Below are 22,861 nucleotides of genomic sequence, written 5' to 3'. Positions count from 1 at the left end.
TATCCCCGTGGTACCGACACAAAGAATAAAGTAGAGGTGTCATTTGGAGCTCACAGTGAAAGCTATAAGAACAAAACCCACACGAATATGGGGCAAATGCGTTTTATTTGTCAATTTCATCTCATTGGAATTCTTTCCAGCTTCCCAGTACACGTCGTGGAATAATAAATACTGACACCAGGAAATACAATTTGTATAAGGCCCCGCACAGCTCTGTACATGGAGAAATAAAAAAGTTATGGATATTTTAAGGTGCGGCATGAAAAATGGAAAAAGTCCATTGACGGCAAGGAGTTAAAGGGGTTTTCCCATGAAATAAAATTCTCAGATCTCAATCCCCTAGTGATGTTTACACAGTAAAGATTATTTTAACCCATTACTTTACAAATTTTATTGCTGTTTTAGCTCCCACCACTCCCTAAGCTGCTCAGCGCAAAATCCCAGGGTGTGGGCTGGGACTCTCTAAGCAGACACATTATTATTCATCTAGTTCTGTGGGGTGACAATGTGGTTAGATTATCAGGGTACAGGTGTATATACACTTTCATCTGGCTTCTGACATTGTACTAACACACTGACACATAGGTAGAGATGAGACTGTTGAGAGATGAGATGCATGAGATGACTATTACACAGAGGCTGACAGACTTTTACACTGTTACACTGTGAGCTCTGCTACATCTCACAGATATGTGCCTACTTCCCCCTTCCCCTGGATCCCTTATCTCCTTGTAGTTTGCAGCCTCTCTCTGCTCCCAATGTTCTGGCAGGAAGTGAATCAGTGACACTTTCTACCAGACACACAGGGGGTCATTTACTAAGGGCCCGATTCGCGTTTTCCCGACGTGTTACCCGAATATTTCCGTTTTGCGCCGATTGTACCTGAATTGCCCCGGGTTTTTGGCGCACGCGATCGGAATTTGGCGCATCGGCGCCGGCATGCGCGCGACGGAAATCGGGGGGCGTGGCCGAACGAAAACCCGACGTATTCGGAAAAACCGCCGCATTTTAAAAAAAAATTGTGTCGCGAAAATTTCACTCACCTTCATCCTGGGTAGGCCGGTGTATTTCGAGGCATTCCAGCGGACTTCAGCGCAGCAGCGCCACCTGGTGGACGGCGGAGGAACTGCATTGATGAATCCCGGCCGGACCCGAATCCAGCGCAGAGAACGCGCCGCTGGATCGCAAACGGACCAGGTAAGTAAATGTGCCCCACAGTGTCAATACTTATTGCCTGATGTACCAGCCAGCCTTTTCCACTAACCTCCTCTGTGATCGTGTTTGACAAAGGCCTATGTTAGGCCGAAACGTCACCATTTGATCACCAATCTGTAAATAAATATCACTTTCTGGCATACAAAATTACCTTAAGGAGTGCTTGGATTACTTTACTCTTTAATACCATTGGGGTGGGATCCCTAATCCAGAATAGCACCCACCATCGAAGTGCGACCGCACGCATTAAAGAAAGTGAATCAGTGAGAGTCTCTGAGCTCTGTTCAGGGGGCGGGGCTACAGGCTCACAGCAGAGAGACATAGAAATCTCAGCTTGCAGCTGTCACACAGAAATCTACCTGACCACCTGAGACATGTTGGACTTTTATCTGTGAAATGCTGCATTTTGTTAATTAACAGTGAATTAGAGAATGTGTTATTTTGTTGTGCTGAGTACATATAAGAAACTTGTCTTCGTGGGAGGAATACCCCTTTAATTTACAGTTTTTCCATGCAAAATTGGGTGGTCTGCTCAAAGGGTTTCACTATATTTGCAGTGCATATTGTGAAATTTTCAACAATATATACAGCAAAAATCTTTATAACACTTTAATACTGTATTTATCATAATTATATATCCAGCTCCATAATGTATAAGACTCGTGTTCAGTTTTATTTCACGAGAACGTTACGATTTACAGCAGATTTCAGTGTAATATGTGTCTCACTTTCATGACTATTATTGCTGGAGCCATCCGTTACTTGTAAAAACCGTCCTCAGATCCTTCGTCTCCTGTGCAGTCAGTGGTACAAGGGGCGAACGACATGCGCCTCCATGATATCCAAACCACTCCATGGCCTGCTTCAAGCCGGGGATCCCGAACCTGCGAGTCACCTGGAGGAGGTAGAAGAAGCAAAAGATTGGCCTGCAGGCAGATGTGGCAAATACAGAGGCTGGAAATGTTAAGTTAAAGGAGCAGCAATTCCAGAGGAAAGCTGGAGAACCTGCAACAGTCTGGCAAACTGGGTCCGCCCCCTCTGCACTTAAAGCCCTATTTGCATATCCAAATAAAGATGATTGTCTCTGCATTGCTTCATGAGTTTGATAGACCCCCTTTACCAAAAAAATAAAAGAAAGGGGTCACCTCACAAAATACCCTTGTGCCTTGTGTGAATAAGAGCTGAGCTGCAGTACCCAACATGGCCACTATATGGTATATGGAGCTGTCTGCTTCCAACCACTGAGCAGTCTGCGACATTGGATCAGGGTCTGCCCAGGGAGATCTATGCTAAGCAACAGGTCATCAATATACAAGTCCTGGGCAACCCCTTTAACAATACTTAAAGGGCTAAATCTTATATTCTTATACGCTTTAAAATATTCTCCATTTAGCTTAGTGTGTAACCCGGGCTGCGTCCTGGAGGATCGGCCGGTTATATGTGGTGCAGGTGTGTACCGGGACATGTTCTTCAGGGGTCGGGGGCCTTGTTATACATGGAATGTGAAGTGTCCATTATGATGTGTCTGACCTTCCATACTTACACGCTACTTCCATTAATTACACTCATGTTCTATAAATACACGGGAACTATTCAGGCGAGTGACATATGATGGCGGAGGTTTACGGAGGGTACACTACGTCCTGTGAATGTCAGGACATAATAGACCTCATGGCGAGCCGACACCTGTTACAATATCAATGTAGACCTGACAAGCGGATCTGAAGAGGAGCAGAGGTCTGAAATGGAAGCGGACGAAAAATTTACGTGATCTCCCACCCAGTATACAAAATGTGCCTATATATTAGAGATGAATAGGGGACACCCCCTGGAGATGGCCGCTCTACTGGAGGGAGGGTTCACTAGTCTTCAGCTCTTATTAAAGGCCTCCTCCAAGGATGTGGTCCAGAAGCCGGTTCAGGAGGCCTTCCCTCGCTCCGCCCTTGGCCCCACCCCCTGGTGCCCTCCGTTCTCCTTCAGGAGCCTCCGTTGGTTTTACACCTTCCGTGTTGGTTTGTTCCTTAAATAGCCACTGACTTTCATGAAAGCTCCCTGTAAGTCACAGACACGCCCCTTCCCCTGCCCACAAATGGGACAACAGAGGGGCGTGTCTAACTCTCAAGCATACTGTTTTTCTACAGTATCGACCATTATTGGGTCTCAATTGGCAAATTTCTAAAAGTATTAAATTTTTTTAGATTTTTACATGGTCTGAGAGTAAAGCTGGTTGGACAACACTATAGTTATTGTTTTTTACAATGTATTTTTCCTCTGTAACTGTGTAAGTCTACCTTGCATCCTCCCCCTAGTAAGAGGATCCCAGTGATCACGGGATCAGTCACATGACCATCACGACTTAAAGGGGAAGCAGCATTTATCGTTATGGAAGTAAATATGGTGATTAATACATCTGTCTTCCATCACACACCATGGCACAGGATTAAGGGATCATCCACCATAGTTAACCAGTTTAAAAGGAATTGTCTCATGGGTAAAAATCCCTATAACCCTATATATCCCTATATTTTTCTGCTACTCCTTCATTCCTGACACGAAGTTTATAAAAAAAACATTTCAAAATTAAGATTTCTTTTTACTTGTAACCTTAAACATCCTCCAGAGGTGCGTTCATAATTCTGGTTTCCTCCCCAAAATGCAAATGACTAGAGCAGGTCTTATACATAAAATGAGCAATTTCAATGAATTATTAATTATCTTGGTTATCTGAAGAAATTCCTCAGTAAAATAGGACAGTCATCAGCCGAGCTCTTGGTATGTGTATCCGTTATGTTTCCCTGCCCAATCACGACTTGGCTTAACAAACTCAGGCGTCAACATGAAATGTGGCCTAAACATGGACCGCGTTTCCTCTCAGATTTCTACAACAATGGGGCACATTTACTTACTCGGCCGCTCGAGTTCCCCGAAAGTGCATTGTTCCCGAAAAGGTGCATGTAAGTGCATTGTCCGTGTATAATGTGCTGTGCGGGGAGTCACTAAGATCGTGCGCCCGATATCCTGCATGTGTCGCTTCCCCGCTCAGGTCCCCGGAGTTCCCCTTCTTCTTCCTGGTACATGTAAGTGCATTGTCTGTGTATAATGTGCTGTGCGGGGAGTCACTAAGATCGTGCGCCCGATATCCTGCATGTGTCGCTTCCCCGCTCAGGTCCCTGGAGTTCACCTTCTTCTTCCTGGTGCATGTAAGTGCATTGTCCGTGTATTATGCGCTGTGCGGGGAGTCACTAAGATCGTGCCCCCGATATCCTGCAAGTGTCGCTTCCCCGCTCAGGTCCCCGGAGTTCACCATCTTCTTTCTGGTGCATGTAAGTGCATTGTCTGTGTATAATGCGCTGTGCAGGGAGTCACTAAGATCCTGCGTCCAATTATCCTGTATGTGTCGCTTCCCGGCTCAGGTCCCCGGAGTTCACCTTCTTCTCCCTGGTGCATGTAAGTGCATTGTCCGTGTATATTGCGCTGTACGGGGAGTAACTAAGATCGTGCGCCCGATATCCTGCATGTGTCGCTTCCCCACTCAGGTCCCCGGAGTTCACCTTCTTCTTCCTGGTGCATGTAAGTGCATTGTCCCTGTATAATGCCCTGTGCGGGGAGTCACTAAGATCGTGCGCCCGATATCCTGCATGTGTCGCTTCCCGCTCAGGTCCCCGGAGTTCACCTTCTTCTTCCTGGTGCATGTAAGTGCATTGTCCGTGTATAATGCGCTGTGCGGGGAGTCACTAAGATCGTGCCCCCGATATCCTGCAAGTGTCGCTTCCCCACTCAGGTCCCCGGAGTTCACCTTCTTCTTCCTGGTGCATGTAAGTGCATTGTCCGTGTATATTGCGCTGTGCGGGGAGTCACTAAGATCGTGCCCCCGATATCCTGCAAGTGTCGCTTCCCCACTCAGGTCCCCGGAGTTCACCTTCTTCTCCCTGGTGCATGTAAGTGCATTGTCCGCGTATATTGCGCTGTGCGGGGAGTCACTAAGATCGTGCGCCCGATATCCTGCATGTGTCGCTTCCCCACTCAGGTCCCCGGAGTTCACCTTCTTCTTCCTGGTGCATGTAAGTGCATTGTCCCTGTATAATGCGCTGTGCGGGGAGTCACTAAGATCGTGCCCCCGATATCCTGCGAGTGTCGCTTCCCCACTCAGGTCCCCGGAGTTCACCTTCTTCTTCCTGGTGCATGTAAGTGCATTGTCCGTGTATAATGCGCTGTGCGGGGAGTCACTAAGATCGTGCACCCGATATCCTGCATGTGTGGCTTCCCCGCTCAGGTCCCCGGAGTTCACCTTCTTCTCCCTGGTGCATGTAAGTGCATTGTCCGTGTATATTGCGCTGTGCGGGGAGTCACTAAGATCGTGCCCCCGATATCCTGCAAGTGTCGCTTCCCCACTCAGGTCCCCGGAGTTCACCTTCTTCTCCCTGGTGCATCTAAGTGCTTGGGCTTGCAACACAATTTGAAAGTTAAATCCTGCGCTCAGTCCGAATCAGTCTGATGGCAAGCCCCCCGATTTCTGTCGCATGAAAGCAGCTGCGCCAAAATCCAAAAGTGTCCGACACAATCCCAGTGCAAACCCTGTTAAATACCTGTCTAAGCCATGCAATCCCCAAAAAAGGTGCAATGTCTGATGAAAGTCGTTAGCGTGACCCCTAGTAAACGAGCCCCAATATTTACAGGGTCGGACTTGCCCACCAGAGAATCATAGGATCCTTTTGTGGACACAGGTTCTAACACAATAATGAGCCCTAGAAGCCTAACAGAAGACAACTTTTGAAGCTACTAAAATTTCCAAGGGGTTAAGGACTCCCATAACTAATGGACCTAAGGAGTCTTTGTCCAATACTGACAAAACACCTTTCATCTTTAGCAAATTGACAACTGGGCGTTACCAGTTAGTGATGTATCTTAAAAAACTGACATACACTATCCAATAAGTGTCAACAGTCTATACTGGTCGTAAAAAAAAAAAAAGTTTAGCCCTGGACACAACATTCTGGGTCTGATCTAAATTCTGGGAGTTCTCCTGGGCAGTAATTACTCCTCTTCTTCTGGCTCTTCCTTCCCGCAGATTTCATGACCCCGGGAGGTTTGCCATAGTTCTCCGGCTACATTATGTTACCTGGACGGCTTCCAGGACGACAGCTGCACATCTCATTACTTAAAGAAATGCCAACTGTGATGCCAACTGGGTTCCATCCTGGTTCTGGGAGAAGTTCTGTCTGCTATCTTCTTACTAAGCATCACATATACCGATCCGATATGTCCATGGTTGTAGAAGAACTAGAGCCAATGTGCTTGAGACCAGGAGACGCCGCAACTTATTTAGTTACAATGACCCAAGTAAAGACTATTGCCAATAGTCTATTGCGATGAATCCTGGTGGTCTGAGTCACGACAAGTTGCGTCTGTGTTGGGTACTGCAGTTCCTAAGGAACCCTTAGACCTTCTACTCATCACAAATCTAGGTCCTAACAGCACAATTATAACAAGAAACTTTTCTTAACGCAACTCCACACTGAACCGTTTCAGTTAACAAAATCAGGGAATATAAGCCCCGCCCGAGGACCGTCCCTCAAACATGATAGGAACACCCACTGGGATGTGCCTGAATCGGGAAGTCAAGGAAAATTTGATTTAATAGAAAACCAAGTGTATTAGGACTGTACAGGTAGGAAAGGGGTCTCCAAACTGTTCATTGCCTAAAAAGCGATTCATTTTATAAAATATTTGCTGAAATTTGGCACAAGATAAATAAAGGATTCAGCATTTCTCCAATCCCAATAAAAAGTAAGAATAAAGATTAATTCTCGATCCTTTACGGAAGTAATATTCCCCTAATTCCTAGTGATCGCCTCTAGTACTGATTTATGGTTTGGTGGTGGCATCGGCAACAGGCTGAGGTTCAGTATCACTTTAGTGTCAGTCATGTGACCTAACAGCTCAGCTCCCATGATGCATTGCTGTATGGAAACAGGAAAATTGTGGAATTTTTACATTTTTGTCTGAACAAAGAAGACAAAACATTTTAGAAGCCTTGTAAGATATGAGTATTTTGGCCTCACTTGTGTCCAGAAATTCCTGGGGGGGTCACAGAACCCATTTCTATTTGTGAATGGCCTCCTTGGACTGCAGGGCTGTTTCCAAAAGATGTCACTTCCTTTGCTGTCCCCAGGTCTGAGAAGGCCTCTCATTGGCCAAGGCAGGTCCAGAGACTCCTCCCCCATCCCCAAAATTGTATGTATCGGGGCAACGCGTGAGCCATAGCAGGACACCTCTGCCCCGGCCTACACAGGGCTTTCAAGAATTCCTCTTAAAGGACATCTTCCACTAGGATGAAAGACTGCATGCAAATGAGCCAAATAGAGCTCCAGGCTCTATTAACACCTATGCAGCCTGGAGCCCCTCAGGCTCATTTGCATACAGTCCTTCATCCTGGTGGTAGATTCCCTTTAAGACTGAAATATAAAAAAAACTAATTGGTAACATTCCCATAAATGTTCATGTTCAGGATGGCGCATGTGTGAGGATGTACTTACCGCAGCATTGGGTTCTATCAATCGATACTGCAGCTTTCTAGCCTCCTGCCATTGCCCACTGACACAAAGCCGCTCCAGTTCACACACTTGGGCCCCGAGGACGTTAGCGAGAGCACAAACTCCTCCGACTGCACCTGAAGAGAAAGAGACGCTGCTGTTTGGTAATAGATCTTTAAATTGGCAGCACTGAATGAGAATAACAATATAAGATGGGTATTTTAGGTTGTGTCAGGAAATGTAATCTAAAGGGAACCTGTCACCAGGAATGTGATTTTTAGCTGGTGACAGGTTCCTATAGCCTATGCTCTGCTGATTTAATAAATTCATTCTGAATGATTTTACTAGTTTATAACAGTTTATTTCACATTACCTGGCTCCCTTCCAGCAGCGTGTGGTGAGTCCCGGTTGAGGGGCAGCTGCAGCCGATGTCTCAACCCCCCACAACATCCCCCTATCTCCTCTGCCTGCTCAATGCACATAACAGGGAGGGGGGAAGGGGCTGGATGAGTGTGGAAGAGAAAAGACTGACACAGGACCCTGAGGACACTCCAGACACTGCTGGCAAAGAGCCAGGTAATGTGAATTAAACTTATATAAAGTACTGAAATGATTCAGATTGCTGACAAAGGCATTTTTTAAATCAGCACAGCATAGTCTTGTGTAACCTGTCATCAGTTAAAAGTGACATTCCTGGCGACAGGTTCCTTTTAATTTTACTGAAGTTTATGGAGCTGAGCAAAACAGGCCGCCCGGGGTGAACAAAAAAATAAATTCACTTAACCTACTCTGGTTCCTCCGCAGTGTCGCAGAGATACACAGCACCCGCTGTGCTTAAATATTGACCCTGGTGGCGTTGTGCTGTTATCATCCGGGTCCTAAGGCCATTGATTAGCTACACCATGACCCCCAATACCTTCAGTCCTAATCATAATGGGGCATATTTACTTACCCGATCCTGTCGCGATCCCGGGGAGCGTTGTCCGACAAGGATTCGGGTCCGGCACGATTCACTAAGCAGGTGTCGCTGCTGCACTGAGATCCGCCGGAGTTCACCTTCTTCTTCCTGGTGCATGTGAGTGCTGATCTTGCGACACAAATCGTGTTTTAAATTCTGTGGTTTTTCCGAATCCGTTGTCCGACGGCCATGACCCCCGATTTCTGTCGCGTGAAGGCCGGCGCTGATGCGCCACAATCCGATCGCGTGCGGCAAAATCCCAGGGCAATTCGGCGTAAAACAAAGATATTTGGGAAACCTGACGAAAGTGCGGCGTTCGGACCCTTAGTAAATGAGCCCCAATGTCTGTGTGATGGATATTGAGGGATATAAAAGCGTCCAAAAACCTTCATGCAAAGCAATGACCTGGGGAGGTGATTGTCGCCTCTGGGCCAAATACTAATTCTGAGTCATGAAACAGAAATGTTCTGTAACAACCTGGAAAAGACATTATTGACTTTTAGTGAAATCTACGTCATGTAAATTGCCAAAACTTACACAATGCTTTAAAAAAAAATTACTATGGAGTTAATGGAGTCTGTATTATAGGCGGCATTATTAGTGTCTCTCCGAACATAAGAGAAGGGATGAGATTCTGCAGAAGATGAGCTGATCATTAGCCGCGCCTCATTACACATAATTGCTGGGCTGAAGGGGCGGCCGGAGGATTTCACAGAGACTCTACAGAGAGGAGAGCAAATAGTTTTACTCCATGTGGAGGGTTCACTAACTTTCTTGTTGGCTGCAGCAAAGCAGATCACGTTATATACTGGAAGAGGCTCATATACCGCCAGCCATAGAACCGGAGCAAACACTGCAGATGTTACAAGGGAGGGGGCACAGTCCACGGGCCTGGAACCCTAATGCAAAGTTTGAAGTACAAGAATATAACTAATATAATACTGCCCCGTATGTACAGGAATATAACTACCATAATACTGCCCCTATGTACAGGAATATAACTACTATAATACTGCCCCCTATGTACAAGAATATAACTACTATAATACTGCCCCCTATGTACAGGAATACAACTACTATAATACTGCCCCCTATGTACAGGAATATAACTACTATAATACTGCCCCCTATGTACAAGAATATAACTACTATAATACTGCCCCCTATGTACAGGAATATAACTACTATAATACTGCCCCCTATGTACAGGAATATAACTACTATAATACCGCCCCCTATGTACAGGAATATAACTACTATAATACTGCCCCCTATGTACAAGAATATAACTACTATAATACTGCCCCCTATGTACAGGAATATAACTACTATAATACCGCCCCCTATGTACAAGTATATAACTACTATAATACTGCCCCCTATGTACAAGAATATAACTACTATAATACTGTCCCCCTATGTACAAGTATATAACTACTATAATACTGCCCCCTATGTACAAGAATATAACTACTATAATACTGTCCCCCTATGTCAGTGATGGCTAACCTATGGCACTGGTGCCAGAGGTGGCACTCGGAGCCCTTTCTGTGGGCACTCAAGCCAACACCAGAGATGACTCCAGGTATCTTCTTGCAGTCCCAGACAGCCCAGGACTTGCTGAGCACAGAGCTATTTTAAAGTGACAGCTGTACCTGGGACTATTTTCTGCTATATTGGTGCCTCAGGTGCTGGTATCAATGAAAGCTGTGACAGGGAAGGGAGTATAAATCATAAATTAAATTTCTGTGTTGGCACTTTGCGATAAATAAGTGGGTCTTGGTTGTAGTTTGGGAACTCGGCCTCTAAAAGGTTCGCCATCACTGCCCTATGTACAAGAATATAACTACTATAATACTGCCCCCTATGTACAGGAATATAACTACCATAATACTGCCCCTATGTACAGGAATATAACTACTATAATACTGCCCCCTATGTACAAGAATATAACTACTATAATACTGCCCCCTATGTACAGGAATACAACTACTATAATACTGCCCCCTATGTACAGGAATATAACTACTATAATACTGCCCCCAATGTACAAGAATATAACTACTATAATACTGCCCCCTATGTACAGGAATATAACTACTATAATACTGCCCCCAATGTACAAGAATATAACTACCATAATACTGCCCCTATGTACAGGAATATAACTACTATAATACTGCCCCCTATGTACAAGAATATAACTACTATAATACTGCCCCTATGTACAAGAATATAACTACTATAATACTGCCCCCTATGTACAAGAATATGACTACTATAATACTGCCCCCTATGTACAAGAATATAACTACTATAATACTGCCCCCTATGTACAAGAATATAACTACTATAATACTGCCCCCTATGTATAAGAATATAACTACTATAATACAGCCCCCTATGTACAGGAATATAACTACTATAATACTGCCCCCTTATGTACAAGGATATAACTACTATAATACTGCCCCCTATGTACAAGAATATAACTACTATAATACTGCCCCCTATGTACAAGAATATAACTACTATAATACTGCCCCCTATGTACAAGAATATAACTACTATAATACTGCCTCCTATGTACAAGAATATAACTACTATAATACTGCCCCCTATGTACAAGAATATAACTACTATAATACTGCCCCCTATGTACAAGAATATAACTACTATAATACTGCCCCCTATGTACAGGAATATAACTACTATAATACTGCCCTCTATGTACAAGAATATAACTACTATAATACTGCCCCCTATGTACATGAATATAACTACTATAAAACTGCCCCCTATGTACAAGAATATAACTACTATAATACTGCCCCCTATGTACAAGAATATAACTACTATAATACTGCCCCTATGTACAAGACTATAACTACTATAATACTGCCCCCTATGTACAGGAATATAACTACTATAATACTGCCCCCTATGTACAGGAATATAACTACTATAATACTGCCCCCTATGTACAGAAATATAACTACTATAATACTGCCCCCTATGTACAAGAATATAACTACTATAATACTGCCCCCTATGTACAGCAATATAACTACTATAATACTGCCCCTATGTACAAGACTATAACTACTATAATACTGCCCCCTATGTACAGGAATATAACTACTATAATACTGCCCCCTATGTACAAGAATATAACTACTATAATACTGCCCCCTATGTACAGAAATATAACTACTATAATACTGCCCCCTATGTACAAGAATATAACTACTATAATACTGCCCCCTATGTACAAGAATATAACTACTATAATACTGCCCCTATGTACAAGAATATAACTACTATAATACTGCCCCTATGTACAAGAATATAACTACTATAATACTGCTCCCTATGTACAAGAATATAACTACTATAATACTGCCCCCTATGTACAAGAATATAACTACTATAATACTGCCCCCTATGTACAAGAATATAACTACTATAATACTGCCCCCTATGTACAGGAATATGGATAAAAATATGGACAATAAGAATTTTCATGTTCTAATTGTTCTGGTGATCAGGACATGAATTCCTATAGTGACTCCTGGGGGTGACATTGCTGGATGCGTCTCCTCCGGGCTCTTGGTGGCGCTGCTGGTGGTATAGAGGTGACCCTGATGATTACAAGCTGTGAAAATGACTTTACGGATTCCATTCCACGGATAGCGATCCCACATGTTCCTGTGACATTGCGCCTCCTGGAATCTGTGCGGATCACTTGCCCGAGGTGGAGGGATTGGGGGGCGGGGGGGGGGGTGCACAAACTTATACAATGCTATTCTTACAATGTCTGGGGAGACTTTCAGGGAACATCGAGTTCTGCTATTTGCAGCAATGTCGGGGTAACATCTATATTAGAGGCACCAGTTTTGTCTGAAGAACAAAAAACATAGTAAAAGCACAATTTTTGGTTACATATTGGAACCTGACATTACATGTGGACCCTCAGCCACCATTAGGCGACATCTTAAAAGCTTTTTCCCTAAATAATGTAATGCTATTGTTACTACTATCCTTTCTCTGCCCTAGACCATCAGGAACATCAGTATAAGTCCCTTAATTGCCCTTAGTACCTTCCCTAGACCACCAGGGCATAATCATAATCCTTCCCCTTAGCATAACGTTCACTATCTTACACCACTAGAAATGTAACTATTAGCCCCTTTACTACCCTAGACCACAGGGGTTGTCAACATTAAAACCTCCTCTACTATTGGGTTTACCAAGTCCTCTAGCCCACAAGGGACCGTATTACTACTTGAGACCACCAGAAAAGAACCACATTAATACCCTAGACCACAGGGGTTGTCAACATTAATCCCTTCTCATTGGCTACCAGAGATGTTACCAAGGTTAGTTTAAGTCCTCTAGCCCACAAGGGACCATAATACTAACATCTTTAATACTTAAGACCACCAAAAAAGAACCACATTACTACCCTAGACCACCTCACTTACTAACAGCCTAATTTCCATGAAGTGAAGACCATTACTATTTTTAACACTTTCACTACTCCAAGTTATGATTCACACTTTTACACCCCCAGACCACCAATGGTGGTAACCCTAAATCCCAACTCAGCTCTTGACCTCCAGATATGTTACTATTAAGAGTTTCATTCCTTAGATCATCAATCATAAAAGTCCCGCACAAGAATTATCAATACCATTACTACCCTAGACCACCAGGGGTGTAATCATGAACCAGTTTACTAACCAAGACAACCAAAGGTGCTATCATTAATAGCCCAACTGCCCTACACCACCAGGGATTACATTGTTAATATTTTTACTGTCCTAATTCATCAGGGCATTAGGACACTTTACTGCCCTAGACCACCAGGAGTGTGACCATTAATCAATTTATTCTCCAAGATCAGCATGAATGTTGAAAATAATTCTCTATTCTGCTCTAGACCATAAGGGATGTACTATTAACCATAAACCTCTTCAATTTACAAATATACCATAAACACCTTCTCTACCCTAGACCACCAGGGATGTGACCATAAACCCTTTGATTGCTCTAGTGTAGAGATATTACTCATAGCAGGAAAGACAGTTCTGTTTTCCACAGAGATTGAAGCATGAAACAAGTTTTTCTTGCTGCAAATTCATGTACGAGGAGAGATTCTGGCTGGGGGGAGCTGGGACTATGGATCTGCACCATGTGCTTCACACTCTGTGATATCTAGCTCTGCACTCCCTTTAATAAGCAGAGAAGATACTTCATCAGCTGCTCATCACTGCTATACAGAAAGAACAGAGAAAAGAGTCAACACTGAGCATGTGCGACCACCTCAGAACACTCACTAAGGTGGACACAGAGAGATTGTTCAATACAAACAGCAGGGGGCACTATTCTAACACAATTCCTGTAATATCCGGGTATGGAAACATCTTTTCTGGTAAGTCTAAATGCAAAAAATCTTTATAATTATAAAACTGTAACTATTATTATTCATGGAAACCCACTTTTAAAAACCAAATACATAACAAAGATTCCTTGCCTCTACCTGACCCTCAGTTGGCAGCCCTCATTAAAGGAAAAGTAACAATTTTTGAGCTGTTAAAATTGGATACATGTGAGAAAATTGCCATATGGCTGAATGTTGTGGAAGAGTGAGAGAGGCAGGTGATGCGCCGTGCGAAAATCCCACAGGAAGAAGCCGCTTCCTTGTGTACGTGCGGCTAATAAAAAGCTTTAGGCAGTTTAATTTTACAAAAAAAAAAACACATCAGCCGCAAACTAAAACTTTAAATTATTTATAAAATTAAAAAGAAGTTTTTGCACACACATTGCAGATTCTGATGATAAAAGTTTTTTCCCTGAAATACTCTGTGCTGCTGGTGCAGAGTCTATGGGCACATACAAGATAGGGTCTGTAGGTTTGTTCTTAAGTTGAATTTGTATGTAAGTCGGAACTGTATATTTTATCATTGTGATCCCAGCCAGAACTTTTTGGGTCTCTGTGACAATTGGATTTTAAAAATGTTGGGTTGTCATAAGAACCAGGATTAACAATAAAGCTTCATTACAGACGCCTGTGATAACTGTTACAGCTGATTATTGTAGCCTGGAACTAAAGTACAATAAATTACCAATATCCAGAGGTCCGTTTATAACTAGGGGTCGTATGTAAGTCGAGTGTTCTTAAGTAGGGGACCGCCTGTACTCTGCGCCCCTGTTTTCTATCGCTGCATCTTATTACTTCCAGCACAATTCAGTTTCCTTCCTACCCCCTGAGCCATACCCTGCCCCCTGCCTACTAATACAATGCTTCAGAACAAGTCACTTTCCCCATACAAAGTCAACACACTCCCTATAATCCACATAGCTGGATTCTGCTAGATCCCACTTTAGAGGATTTGTCCAGTACTTGAAAAATAAAGATTTTCTCATTTCTAGAAACAGCGCCACCCTTGTCCCACCAGGCTGTGTCTGGTATTGCAGATTAACCCTATGCAATACACTGCAATACCAGTCACTTTCTGTGGGTAAAGGTGATGCTATTGCTGGGAAGACAAGTGATGAACATACTTGATGATGAAAAATTGAAGATTGAACCCAAAATGGGCCAAAATGTGCATTTATAGCTCTGATATATATGTACTCACCGATGGCATAACCCGCCAGGAGGAAGCCTGCAGACCCAGATAACACCTGGAAGCCCAGCTGATGGGTTTTGTGGATAATATGCCCCATACGGGTGACCTGATGGCAAAATAAAAAGAAAAAGTGGTGATGTAATCGCTTGTAAATTAACCAGTGACATCATCACTGCCCCCTTTGTCACCTCTGATCTATGTAACCCATATAATAACACTTCTTATAGAGGGGGCTATGGAGAGATGAAACTTCCAACGGCTCCAGCAGTAAGAACCGGAACCAGATACAACCAGATCCATGAGCTCAAACATTGAATACATTGGGGCAGATTTATCAAGCTGTCTGAAAGTCAGAACATTTCTAGTTGCCCATGGCAACCAATCACAGCTCAGCTTTCATTTAACCAGTGCTCATGAATATTTTCAAGGGGAGCTGTGATTGCTTGCCATGGGCAACTAGAAATATTCTGACTTTCAGACACCTACCCGGTCCTGTCGCGATCCCGCAGTGCGTTGTCCGATGAGGATTCGGGTCCGGCGCGATTCACTAAGATTGGGTGTCCGAGTTCCTGTATGTGTCGCTTCCGCGCCGAGGTCCGCCGGAGTTCACCATCTTCTTCCCGGTGCAGGTAAGTGCATTGTCCTTTTTTAAACTCCGCGGTTTGTCCGAATCCATCGAGTTGTCCGACGGCCACGCCCCCTGATTTCTGTCAGGGCGCCGATGCGCCACAATCCGATCATGTGCGTCAAAATCCCAGGGCAATTCGACGCAAAAGGGAAATATTCGGGAAACCCGACGAAAGTGCGGCGTTCGGACCCTTAGTAAATGAGCCCCTATGTGTCCACCTTGACAAGACGTTGAAGTCCACTGATATCCTTGGTAACTGTGGACCTACACATACCGGTAGTGGTTCACTGAAGCTCCAGGCTGAGGAACGCCAGTCTAAAGTAGCCATAAGGCACCACGGCAAGCCCAGGTTTCATCATGTTCCAACATGATCCATATTTAATATTGGATCATTGACCATTAAATCAGGTTCCAATCAGAGTTGTATGGGCCTCAGCCACGTATACGATGGAGATCATATTTTTCCACCTCTGAACAAAACTTTTTACAGACAGAGGAATTGGAACAGGCCCACATCCACCAAAGATCCGTGGTTACTTCTCCAAGATGTCTGGTACAACCTCCCCGCTGAGTTCCATCAATTACTATGTGCAAGGAACTGGCACAACAAATATTGCCTCACTTGTGTTCTCTTTGCCTATTGTTATTTGGTTAAAAAATATACTTTATACTTCATTTTTTCACTTTGTATAGTGAGGCCGTTAGGAGAAGTTGTCATAGAGATCTGCTCAAGGGAGAAGAGAATGAATTCATGAATGTTTTAGTCTATAATTAGGGGAACCCTTTGTAAAAATGTAGATCCGTCCGTCTCCTGGTAACATCCACATATACATCATCCCCTGTTCCTGCAACACTAACAGGTAATCTATGGAGTTAGGGACTTACATCTCCTCCGCTGTCCTTGATCCCTATGATGTTTGGGTGTTCAGCCAAAGCAACCACAGCATCCACTGGCAGGTCCAGCCCTGTGTTCCCGGGCACACTGTACAGGATAACGGGCACAGGAGAGGAGTCCGCAACCTAAAATTAAGGAGGTCATAAAGTCTGGCGGGAACTTTACAGGGACATAATTGACCACACCCATTTGTCACTCATTGCTATAAGGCTCTGTAACTCTTGGATATGGGATACCTTAGTGTAGTGGTGGATCAGGGCAGCGCTGGTCATTCGGCCTCTGTAATAGCACGGTGTCACCACTAGGACGGCCTCCGCTCCGGCCTCCCCCATCTGACGGCTCATTTCTATAGTGGCCTGTGTAGCTTAGTACAAGAACAAATACACAACATGGAAAACGGCATTAAACGATGTGTAAACAGGACGTGAAACTTTTAGGACACAACTAATGTAACTTTATCGAATATTTGATGTCTTAAATGGATTTTCTAACAGTGTGATATTGATTACTTATCATTGGCCATCAGTATCAGATAAGGGTCTAATGCCCAAGGTCAGTTGATTTAAGGGTTGGAGGTGCTCCGGTGCACTGCTCATTGTATAGTGGCTGTATCTGGTATTGCAGCCCAATCAGATGTGGTTTTATATGCAACCCATTATATCCTTATAAAAGTACTGAAGGCTGGGAGGAAGATAAGAGACCCTCGAGGCGGAGACACGTGGCTCAGGACGTCCGCATTGTGTTCTTGGCTCTGATTTCAGCAGTTGTCTGGATGATGTTGATCCTCTGATCGTTGGTGACAACTTTGACTCTCGTTCATCATGAGGCAGAACATTCCTTCCCCACCCATAATAATCCATCCAAACATTCCCTGGAAATCATTCCCACTCACCAAGAGCTAATAAATCCCTAACTAAGGACGACATGATAGTCAAAGTCCGAAACGCCTAGGTCTGCCGTCTGTTTTTTAACCGCGGGTATCATTGCTTAACTCACGCATTATTAGTTTTTGTCTTGTGCATTTTCTGGATTTTAAATGAATTAAAATAAAGAATATGGACTTTTAACATACCTTTATTGAGTGCTGGTCCAATCTACTCTTCTAATTACTAATAAATCCCTACATTGCTGGACTAGAGGGACAGGTCTCCACTGCCTAAGGCTGCATTCACACAATGTATGCCCACCGTAGTACAGCAGGCATACAGGGACGCTGGGGAGAAGAGGAGGGGGAGAGCGCTGCTCAGCCCCCTCCCCCCGACATAGCTTAACATAGAGCCCAGCGCTGTATTCCGTCAAAAGATAGGACATGTCCGATCTTTCTGCGGGCTATGGAACGGTACGGCGCTGTGAGGCCATTGCGATGTATGGGGGACGTATATACATGTGAATGTAGCCTAAGAAAGTAAAATAGATTTCTCTCTTCCAACTAGATCATTGGGTGGTACAGGTATGGGGGTGCTCCACCGGCACTGCTACCAGCGGGACTGTGTCTGCCACTATTATGGGGAGACTGTGTCTGCCACTATTATGGGGGGACTGTGTCTGGTGCTGTTATGGGAGTACAGTATCCGGTACTATCTGGGAGGCACTGTGGTCGGTGCTGTTATAGAGGTCCTGTATCCGGTACTGTCTGGGAGGCACTGTGGTCGGTGCTGTTATGGGAGTACAGTATCCGGTACTATCTGGGAGGCACTGTGGTCGGTGCTGTTATAGAGGTCCTGTATCCGGTACTGTCTGGGAGGCACTGTGGTCGGTGCTGTTATAGAGGTCCTGTATTCGGTACTGTCTGGGAGGCACTGTGGTCGGTGCTGTTATAGAGGTCCTGTATCCGGTACTGTCTGGGAGGCACTGTGGTCGGTGCTGTTATAGAGGTCCTGTATCCGGTACTATCTGGGAGGCACTGTGGTCGGTGCTGTTATAGAGGTCCTGTATCCGGTACTGTCTGGGAGGCACTGTGGTCGGTGCTGTTATAGAGGTCCTGTATCCGGTACTATCTGGGAGGCACTGTGGTCGGTGCTGTTATAGAGGTCCTGTATCCGGTACTGTCTGGGAGGCACTGTGGTCGGTGCTGTTATAGAGGTCCTGTATCCGCTACTGTCTGGGAGGCACTGTGGTCGGTGCTGTTATAGAGGTCCTGTATCCGGTACTGTCTGGGAGGCCCTTTGGCCGACTCTGTTATAGAGGTCCTGTATCTGGTACTGTCTGGGAGGCTCTGTGGTCGGTGCTGTTATAGAGGTCCTGTATCCGGTACTATCTGGGAGGCACTGTGGTCGGTGCTGTTATAGAGGTCCTGTATCCGGTACTATCTGGGAGGCTCTGTGGTCGGTGCTGTTATAGAGGTCCTGTATCCGGTACTGTCTGGGAGGCCCTTTGGCCGACGCTGTTATAGAGGTCCTGTATCTGGTACTGTCTGGGAGGCTCTGTGGTCGGTGCTGTTATAGAGGTCCTGTATCCGGTACTATCTGGGAGGCCCTTTAGCCGACGCTCTTATAGAGGTCCTGTATCCGGTATTGTCTGGGAGGCACTGTGGTCGGTGCTGTTATAGAGGTCCTGTATCTGGTACCATCTGGTAGGCCCTTTGGCCGACGATGTTATAGAGGTCCTGTATCTAGTACCATCTGGGAGGCCCTTTGGCCGACGATGTTATAGAGGTCCTGTATCCGGTACTGTCTGGGAGGCACTGTGGTCGGTGCTGTTATAGAGGTCCTGTATCCGGTAATGTCTGGGAGGCTCTGTGGTTGGTACTGTTATAGAGGTCCTGTATCTGGTACTGTCTGGGAGGCACTGTGGTCGGTGCTGTTATAGAGGTCCTGTATCCGGTACTATCTGGGAGGCCCTTTAGCCGACGCTCTTATAGAGGTCCTGTATCCGGTATTGTCTGGGAGGCACTGTGGTCGGGGCTGTTATAGAGGTCCTGTATCTGGTACCACCGAGGAGCCACTTTGGCCGACGCTGTAATATTAGTCATTGCCAGAAATATGCCGCTGAATATTATGATGCAATTTTGGCTTATCCTATATTTTCAGGACGGCCTAATACTAGGGCATTGTGACTGTGGGGTCATGTTTTCCATAGTGAATGGTTTACACTACTGCCCTCTCATAGGAGAAGAGACACCTCTGTAATACTTACATTCACATCCCGATCCTGCAATAAGTATCTTCCCCTTTGGAAGCTTCTGCCGGACCCTGTGCACGACCTCCAGCCTCTCCTCCCTGCTCAGGTAAGCATATTCTCCATTTGACCCTTGGACAACTATTCCTACAAAAATGATCACAATACAATATTATTACAATATGCAAAGTCCAGTGGACGTCACCTATAAGCAACAATGTTATACGACTCTTATAATTACATTGTATCAACCTATAATAGAAGATTGTCCAGGGACCAGGATGTATTCACACTGTATCTGGGTTATGACTGCAACGTGTGAACACAACCCAATTAATAAAGAAGCCTCCATCCGAAATCTCACTCACATGAAATCTGGCAGGACGCCCTCATCTCATTTCTACTTATGCAAAGTGATAATGTGATAATACCGCCCCGCTAATGCCTCATATGTCAGCACGAGTCCGTAATAGCGCAGGGTTATGTCAGTCACTCATAGGATAGTGGCTATTATTATATAACTCCTTCATCTTCATAGGGGTCGGCTCATACCCCAGGATCAGCTCCTTTATATTATTTGGGAAATATATGGTGCAAGAAGTAGAGTTTTCTGGGTCTTCGAAACAGAATCATATTGGGGGTCATTTACTAAGTTCCCGAATCGCTCTTTTTTGTCGGGTTTCCCAAAAATTACCGGTTTGCGGTGAATCGCGACGGGTTTTTTTCCGCACGCGCTTGGATTGTGGCGCATCGATATGCATGCGACGGAAATCGGGGGTCGTGGCCATCGGAAAACCCAACGGATTCGGAAAAACCACGGTATTTTTAATTAAAAAATGTGCCGCCTGACACGCGCTTACCTGCACCCAGGATAAGTTGGTGAACTACGGCAGACCTCGGCGCAGCAGCAACACCTGGTGGACATCAGGCGCACGGACCTTAGTGAATGGCCGGAAGATCCGAATCCTCGACGGAGAACGCGCTGCTGGATCGCGACAGGACCGGGTAAGTAAATGTGTCCATAGAAACAGCGCCACTTCTGCCGATTGGCTAAGTCAGGTATTGCAGCACAACACAACTACCTTCAAGGGATTGAACTGTAATTCCCTACATGGACAGATGTGGCGCTGTTGTTTAAAATAAAAATAAATAAATAAAAGACTTAGCCTCTTTCTTTATAACCTTTCAAACCAACATAATAGCCTAGTGACACATAGTTATGGCAATATTGGGGGGGGGGGGTCCTGATTCTCTGTGTAATCATTCCTCTGTATATGTTGTTAGCAGCCTCTCCAAGGGCCCTGGGGGGAGGGGGTTTCCTCACACTGCTGTGTACTGTCCCTGGATGTGTAATCATATTTTTGTGTATGTTGTAAGTAGCAGCAGGATTGTGAAATTTGGTTTTAAATTTAGATTCCAGGATTGTAGCCCCTGCATTGGGGGCATTTCCTCAAACTGCTGTGTTCTGAGGTCTCTGCAGACACTGTTATGCACTGTCCCTGGAGGGATGTGTAATCATACCTTTGTGTATGTTGTTAGTAGCAGCAGGATTGTCAAATTTGGCTTTAGATTCCAGGATTGTAGCCCCTCTAAATGCATTGGGGGCATTTCCTCACACAGCTGTGTTCTGAGGTCTCTGCAGGCAGTGATATATAGTGTCCCTGGAGGGATGTGTAATCATATTTTTGTGTATGCTGTTAGTAGCAGCAGGACTGTGATATATGGATTTAGATTCCACGACTTTAGCCTCTCTAAATGCATTGGAGGCATTTCCTCACACTGCTGTGTTCTGGGGTCTCTGCAGGCAATGTTATGTACTGTCCCTGGAGGGATGTGTAATCATACCTTTGTGTATGTTGTTAGTAGCAGCAGGACTGTGATATATGGATTTAGATTCCAGGATTGTAGCCTATCCAAATGCATTGGGGACATTTCCTCTCACTGCTGTGTTCTGTGCTCTCTACAAGTAGTATTATGTACTGTTCCTGGAGGGATGTATAATCATACCTGTGTGTATGTTGCTAGTAGCAGCAGGATTGTAAAATATGGATTTAGATTCTAGGGTTGTGACCTCTCCATTTGATAGGAGGTGTATCCTCACACTGCTTTGCTCTCAGCATGCAGAAATTTTGTTCGGGAGCTTCAGGGAACTTTACTTACTAACTGTGACAATCAGGAAAGTGGGATCTCTGTGTCCCAGCCCTAATGAGCATTGTTACGGAGCTTGTCCAGGAGCTTTTCACTCTCACGTCACATGACCGCCTTCCAGCAATCTTCCTAAAAATGTCCATTTTGCATGAAAACCTTAAACCTTACCCCTTACCCCACCACCTCGGGCTCCACGTTACCCACCTCTGAAGGGGATGCTTGAATACTTTTGTAGATTCTCCTCCAGCTTGTCATAGTCCACCTGTTCCCGGTCGTTAAAGGGTGTAGATATCGGAGGGTAAATCCCAGAGATATCCAGGGCAGCTTTGTGTATGTACCTGGGGGTCCCAGCCCTGTAGAACCCCTTCATCGCACCTCGGAGAACAGTGCTGAGCAGCATTTTGGGGACTGTATAACTTCAGTGTGTGTCTTGCAGCTGTCTGAGCGGCCTGGAAAGAGTTAATCATTAATTCTGGTTTAGCCTGCACCGGGTGTTACCCAAGACACTTACTAAAAACTTCTGCTGACACCGGGACTGCAGCAAACATGGCAGCTCAGGGCTGTCACTTACACAGAAACCACCTACCTGCCCTGGGATCAGGCCTCATCACACGCCAGGGCTCCCCGCTGCCTCCTGCTGGTTCAGTGTCTGCAATGCATTCTGGGAATTGTAGGGGCTTCAACAATGCCTGCAGGCAGCTGCGGTTGTGGGTGGTCTAGGCCCAGATACAT

At 45.0% G+C, this 22,861-nt stretch overlaps 1 protein-coding gene across 3 annotated transcripts; it reads right to left on the bottom strand.

Moving 5' to 3' along the window:
• Positions 1-22,861, bottom strand: HOGA1 (4-hydroxy-2-oxoglutarate aldolase 1). Of its 3 annotated transcripts, XM_072129903.1 has the most exons (9): positions 22,716-22,861; positions 22,334-22,578; positions 20,000-20,128; positions 17,101-17,228; positions 16,855-16,989; positions 15,351-15,447; positions 7,752-7,885; positions 1,944-2,110; positions 1-213 (listed from the first exon to the last, which is right to left on the bottom strand). In XM_072129903.1, the coding sequence occupies exons 2-8, from the start codon at positions 22,527-22,529 to the stop codon at positions 1,955-1,957; spliced, it is 975 nt and encodes a 324-aa protein (XP_071986004.1). In that variant the 5' UTR covers positions 22,530-22,578; positions 22,716-22,861; the 3' UTR covers positions 1-213; positions 1,944-1,954. The 3 variants fall into 3 exon arrangements, with proteins under 3 accessions (XP_071986004.1, XP_071986002.1, XP_071986003.1); XM_072129901.1 differs by lacking the exon at positions 1-213 and having other exon boundaries at positions 1,868-2,110; XM_072129902.1 differs by lacking the exons at positions 1-213; positions 22,716-22,861 and adding an exon at positions 22,641-22,696 and having other exon boundaries at positions 1,868-2,110.

This window comes from Engystomops pustulosus, chromosome 11 (genome assembly GCF_040894005.1).
Source record: "Engystomops pustulosus chromosome 11, aEngPut4.maternal, whole genome shotgun sequence".
NCBI classification, from domain to species: domain Eukaryota; kingdom Metazoa; phylum Chordata; class Amphibia; order Anura; family Leptodactylidae; genus Engystomops; species Engystomops pustulosus.
This window is presented reverse-complemented; position numbering and strand designations above follow the sequence as displayed.

Coding starts and splice junctions, on each gene's coding strand:
- HOGA1 (XM_072129903.1), bottom strand. CDS start 22,529: ATGCTGCTCAGCACTGTTCTCCGAGGTGCGATGAAGGGGTTCTACAGG. Junction 20,129..22,333: donor TTCAAGCATCCCCTTCAGAG/GTGGGTAACGTG, acceptor TCATTTTTGTAG/GAATAGTTGTCCAAGGGTCA. Junction 15,448..16,854: donor TCAAGGACAGCGGAGGAGAT/GTAAGTCCCTAA, acceptor TTTTGCCATCAG/GTCACCCGTATGGGGCATAT.